Source organism: Crocodylus porosus, unplaced genomic scaffold (assembly GCF_001723895.1).
Source record: "Crocodylus porosus isolate Cpor-Errol unplaced genomic scaffold, CroPor_comp1, whole genome shotgun sequence".
Classification (NCBI taxonomy): Eukaryota; Metazoa; Chordata; order Crocodylia; family Crocodylidae; genus Crocodylus; species Crocodylus porosus.
Genome location: NW_017728926.1, coordinates 16625309 through 16630864, shown reverse-complemented (window position 1 = coordinate 16630864; position 5556 = coordinate 16625309). Strand labels below are relative to the sequence as shown.

At 55.5% G+C, this 5556-nt stretch overlaps 1 protein-coding gene and 1 long non-coding RNA gene across 2 annotated transcripts in view; both read right to left on the bottom strand.

The window, feature by feature from the left end:
* Positions 1 to 5556, bottom strand: part of LOC109314437 — a 10654-nt gene that overhangs the window by 3155 nt on the left and 1943 nt on the right. Inside the window, exon 2 of the long non-coding RNA XR_002102285.1 lies at positions 201 to 207. This is a non-coding gene — a long non-coding RNA (uncharacterized LOC109314437). The remainder of the gene's footprint in view (positions 1 to 200; positions 208 to 5556) is intronic.
* On the bottom strand, positions 3308 to 5415 carry HES4 (hes family bHLH transcription factor 4). The gene is made up of 4 exons (XM_019541617.1): positions 5053 to 5415; positions 4604 to 4699; positions 4383 to 4470; positions 3308 to 4149 (listed from the first exon to the last, which is right to left on the bottom strand). Exons 1-4 carry the CDS (start codon positions 5158 to 5160, stop codon positions 3560 to 3562), a joined length of 882 nt encoding a protein of 293 aa, XP_019397162.1. The 5' UTR covers positions 5161 to 5415; the 3' UTR covers positions 3308 to 3559.

Here is a 5556-nt window from a genome sequence, read left to right as displayed (position 1 = left end):
GTTGCAAGGCCCCGTACAGAGCTGAGGGCGCTGGGGGCTTCCTGCCCCAACCCGTGCCCGCTTCGCAGCCGGTCTGCCTCGCCCGCCCCTGCGCGCCGGCCTGGAGAGCGAGGGTGCAGGGTGACACAGCAGCAGAGGGGGAAGCAAGGCCATGAACTTCAGCTGAGCCACAGGAGGCCCAGGGCGAGGGGGCAGCTGACAAGGGAGCTGGGGCGAGCGAACGAGTCCGACCGCTCAGGAGCGTGCCGGCAGAAGGGCTAAAGGCAGCAAGAGTGGGTGCCAGGCAAGGAAAGCAGACCCCACTGCCTTGGGCGTGCTCCTCTTGCAGTAGTGCCACACGCGGGACAGACTCGGTGAGCCCGAAAGGGGCTCTGCCTGCCAGTCTCTGCCTTCCAGGACCAGGACGTGCTCCTACCAAGTCCCAGGCTGCCCTGCTTGTCTCCGCTGCTCTGCGGCCACAGAGGTGCAGACACGGCGTCGAAGCCAGGAGTGGAGCGGGGGCTCGCTCTGTGTAAGGGTATCGCCGCCCCACTCTGTTTGCACCTTGAAATGGCTCTGTGTATTGTTTCACTTCCCCATCCCACCGCACCCAAAGATTTCAGGCTGCTGACACCCCACCACGTGCAGTGATGACTGGTATAATCATTACCGCCTGGCCCCTTCTATGCATCTTTGGACTTTTACCTCTCACCGCCACCATCATACTTTGCTCTCGATAGCACCTTTAAAGGGACAAGACTAGCTGAGAAAAACAGTCAGTCTGGAAAATTGATTCCCTCCAGAAACAGCGGGGATCAGAGGAAGAAAAAGCTTAAAACAGGATTGTTAAAACTGGGAAAATGTGCTGTGGGGCATAGGCTTGGTAAGGAAACCGAGAGCAGACGCAGAGAGAAACTGCTTCCTAAACCATTTCCCCCCAAAACGACTGGATTTAAAGTCCCCGGCATCTTCTAAAGCAGGAGGCTTGTGAGCTCTATTAGGTTGCTAATTCTGCCAGGGGTGTTATCGTACCCATTTGACATGCAGAGCAACTGAGGCACAGCAGGGCCAGGATTTGCTCAGGGCCCCAAAAGAAGTCGGTGGCAAAGGCGGGAATAAAAGCAGGATTCCTGATTTCTAGGCCTGCGCTCTTTGTCGTTGCTCAGCTACGCGCCATCACCCCGAAATGTGTGTGGTGAAAACAGTCGCAGAGAAGGCACATTATTGACTGTGTCTTCAGCGGTGGAGAGGGAACAATCCCTAGAGACCCCACTGTTGTTTGCTGAGCTCCAGCCCTCCCAGGAAGAGCGGGGAAAGTTCAGCCAGTGGAAGACCCTGCCTGTTTTTTTTTTGCCTGGATACCCAAGTATGTCAATAAAGGAAATCTGCTCAATCTAGGGCAGCTCGGAGGGAAAATGGAGTATCCAGGACAAGTCCAGAGACACCGCGCTACCCCAGGGAGGTGTACAGTTTCACACAGGCGACAGGCAGGCTTTCATCAGATCTTCCACGTCTTCCTCAGACGGAGGAGGCGGGGGTGGCGGCTGGCTGCGTGGTGGGATGGAAGAGAATCGCTGTAACATGATTTTATGTCTGCGATTGCATAACAAAGCCCCCTGGGAGCCTCCCGGTTCAAATGCATACCTAGCTCTGATTTGGAGTGCGGAGGTGCTTTCAGGCCCATTGATTGATTGCGGGCAGATAGGGAGTGGGGAAACGGCTGGGCTGGAGTCAGAACCAGGGTCAGTCGAGAGCCAACCCAAGGTGACAGAGGCTCTGTGTAAGGGTACTGAACATCCCAGAGGAAGAAACCCACCAGCGGGCAGAACCAACCCCCCTCTCCCAGGAAAGCCTCAATGCAACCCCAGTGACTTAGATTTAAATCCCCCAAACATGACATTGCAGAGCCCTTCCAGAACTTGTTGTTTAGCATTAACGGTAAGCACTGGGCATTCTTGTTCTCTCTGTAGATGTCCAATTACTCTCTGAATCTTGATAAATGCTTGGCCTCAACACAAGTCAAGCAACGGCTGATAAAAGTCTACGATTCTGGATTAATTCTGAGCACTGAACTACCTCTGGCATAAAGGAATGCACTTGCTGAAGGGATGAGTGAAACAAGAAAGAGATGAGTTATGTTTTTAGGCCTGGCTTTTGCCTACGTTGGCTTAATTTGTCAGCGTTCCCTTCCAGCGGGCCCCGCACCCCCACCCCAGAAGTTGGGAGTGAAGTGCACAATACGTTCCCTTCCACACTTTGCATTCATTCTTAATGGTCTTTCTGCACATCGCAGCCTTCTTAATTGGTGACAATTGGAAGTGGATAATTCTCTGGGTGCAAGGTTGCAATTGCTTCCATTTGGCCAAGATTCAAGTGCTGGGGTGAGTCATAATGGGTGGCAAAATTGTCTTTTCCTCAATTCCCCTTCTTGCTGGAGGGGAAACCCCCCCCACAACCCTGAATTATTCTCTTTTATGAGGTGGGCATTGTGAGGCCAGGCAATTGAATTTACAACAGCTTTGAGTATCAGAGTCTATCTGGCCCTGTCAATGAGAGTAGGGGGGAAAAAAGACACACATTAACCCTCAGCTCTGCGTTCCCAGGCATTTCAATAGGATCCCAAACTTCCAAAAGAGCCCGCTGCATACACGATGAGACCCTTTATACCTTTTAATTACCCTCCCACACAATAGGGACAGACTCTTTTGCTTCTTTGCTAGGCAAGATAGTAACTTTTGCACTCCCCTCCCCACAACCCCCTTTAAAAAAATAAAGGGCCGGGGGGGGGATAAAGTTTTATAGGGGATCTTATTTCAATGAACTCCCTCAAAACAGGTAATGAGAGCAGCATGTTTCTGTGTGTAGGGAGAAGGTGCCTCATTGGATTAGTGGAGCAATTTTGCAAATGAAACCCTGTTCCTTTGAAGCAGATTTTGAGAGATCTTGAGGCCCTGTTAATAGCAGCCAAACTCAGATAAGGAACATCCTTTTCATCCATCTCCTGGCTAGGCTTAGTTAAAGTATCACACACATTGTTCCTCACCGCTGCACAGGGCTTTGCCTACACAGGCATCTCTTACCCCTATCCCCTTTTCTACCCCACAAATGAAAAGAGGGAGAGAGTTATATTTCAAAGAGTTTATTTGTTCAAACACCTGCAACTTTTTGGAAGTCTCTGACACACACATACACTCACACATTCATGCACACACACACCAACTCACCCACCTACACATCCAACCAACAAGATACAAACAACTTTGGCATTATTCTTCTTGCAAATATTTGATACAAAACTATTTCTTTTTTTAAAAAAAAAAAAACCAAAAAAAACCAAACCAAACCAAACCAGGTCTTTTCCAAATAAAATCATTTTTCAAGGAGTAAAAATAAAAGTAGAGATCCCAACCTCTGGAAACAATAAATAGAGACTTTGTACTCAAGTCCTTTTTTTTTTTCCTCCTCCCTCCTTTTCTTTCTTTCTCTCTCTCTCTCTCAAATTTGCTTTAAAAAACCAAGCAAGGTTCCATACAACGGAACCAACCAAGACAGTTTTTGGGGGGGCATTGCTTTAAGCAAGTCACCATGGTCTCCAGACGGATTCACTGCGCTCCCCAATGGGGCTCCCAGTTTGGGATACTGGAGCTAAGCTTCCCCCAAAGGATGTCAACCCCTGTACTGGGGATGCCGACGGGGTGGCTCCTGTGTTCCCTGGGCCGCTGCCTCCAGACACAGGGGCATTGGCATTGGCGTAGAGGGGGATGACGGGTCCAGCGCCGGGAGGGAAAGCAGGGTTAGGGATGAGGAATGCGAACTGGCCGTCCGTGGCTGGGACCAGCTGGAAGCCCCCGTAGACCTTGGGGGACAGGGCTTCGGCGGGGTTCAGTTTGCAGGGCACGGGCACCGGTCCAGCGGCAGCAGCAGCTGGGGGCAGCTGAACGTGCAGAGGTTGCGCCAGATGTGCGGGCTGGCCAGCTGGCGGCGGAGGTGGGGGTGGATAATTCATAGCCACGATCTGGCCCAGGCAAGCCGAGAGATGGCTGAGCAGGCGAGTGCGCACATCCGTGTTCACCCCTTCACAGGTGGAGAGGAACCGGGTCACCTCGTTCATGCACTCGTTAAATCCGGCTCGGTACTTGCCAAGGACGGTGGGGTCAGCGCTCAGGGCAGCTGCAAAGGGAGAGGGCAAAGGTTAGCCACGGGGAAGAGTCTGCCGCCAAGCCCAGAGCCCCTCAGCAGCCTGCTGCAGGTTGCTCATTTCCTCCGCTAGCTGGAACCCCCCCGAGGCGGCAGACGGAGGGACGCATGGCAGCATGTGCTGGCAGCAGCTGCTGTCCCGGGGGTGCTCAGCACCCACGCGCCACCGCTCACGCAACACCTGGCTTCTCCCCCCGCGCGCTCACCTGTCATCTGAGCCCGCTGCAGGTTCCGCAGGTGCTTCACCGTCATCTCCAGGATGTCTGCCTTCTCCAGCTTGGAGTGCCTGGAGCTCTGGCAAAGGGGGAGCAAAGGGGGCGGTCAGGATGGGTGCCTGCCCTCTTTCCAAGCACTCCCTCTCACTCCCCTGCTCCCCGCCCGCACCTCGCCACCCGGCTTCATTGCAAACCCCCGGACCTCAACTTACGTCTTTTTTCAAGGCATCCAGAATGAGGGTCTTGAGCTGCCCCAGGCTCTCATTGATCCTGGCGCGGCGCCGCTTCTCCATGATAGGCTTGGAGGACTGGAGAGGAGGGAAGAAACAGGAGGGATGAGCACATTTGCTCCCATCCCTCACTTCACCGCTCCCCACGTGCGCGCACGGCTGCATCGGCTGGCCTCTTGCTGCCCGTGCCCGCCCGATGCCCCCCACCGCATGCTACCCGCCTGCCATTCCCCCCGCCATATCGCCCGCGCATCCCCCACGCGCGATCCTCCGCAGCCCAGGTGAGCTGCCCGGTGCCAGTCCCCTCCATGCCGATCCCCGACGCTCCGGTCTGGCTCCCTGACAAGGCACGGCCGGACGCTGCCCCACGGGGCGCCTCCGCCTCCCAAGCAGTCACCCCTCCTGCACCCTGGCGAAGAGGTGCCATTTACCTTGCGGTGCTCGCTGGCACTCTTGGGCTTGTCCGGCGTCTGGCTGGAACTAGCCGGGGCCCCTGCAATGGGAGAGGCTGTCGGTTTCTCCATGGTATCAGCGGGCATTTTGGTTTTGTGGGTTTGGGTGGCTCTTTTTAGACCCGGGGATTCAAAGCACAAGAACCTTGGCCCGGCGGGATCTGGTCTGCTGGCTTTTTTGCTTGCCCCCAACTGTATCCTTTGGATGCAGCCCAGCGCCGGCGCCTGGCGCTGCAATGCCCCAGCACACGCCACGCCGGGCGGCCGCTCGCCTGCCTGCTGCCTCGCCCTGCCGCCGCCGGGGCTGGGACTGCGCCTGCTGCCGGCGCTGCCCGGACCCCCCTCGCCTTTATAGCCGGCGGCTGCTCCCAATTCGTGTGAAACCTTCTCTGCATTCTTTCCCACACTCTCGCCAGCCAATCCGAGCCGGGACTCACCCCACCGGGCAGCCAGCCCGCCCGCCGATTGGCCGCCGCCCCCGCG

What these genes read in the sequence shown, in the direction of transcription:
- HES4 (XM_019541617.1), bottom strand. Translation starts at nt 5,160, where the DNA reads ATGCCCGCTGATACCATGGAGAAACCGACAGCCTCTCCCATTGCAGGG. An exon ending in TGGATGCCTTGAAAAAAGAC is followed by an intron (nt 4,471 to 4,603) that starts GTAAGTTGAGGT and finishes CCCCTTTGCCAG; the next exon opens with AGCTCCAGGCACTCCAAGCT. An exon ending in GCAGCGGGCTCAGATGACAG is followed by an intron (nt 4,150 to 4,382) that starts GTGAGCGCGCGG and finishes CTCCCTTTGCAG; the next exon opens with CTGCCCTGAGCGCTGACCCC.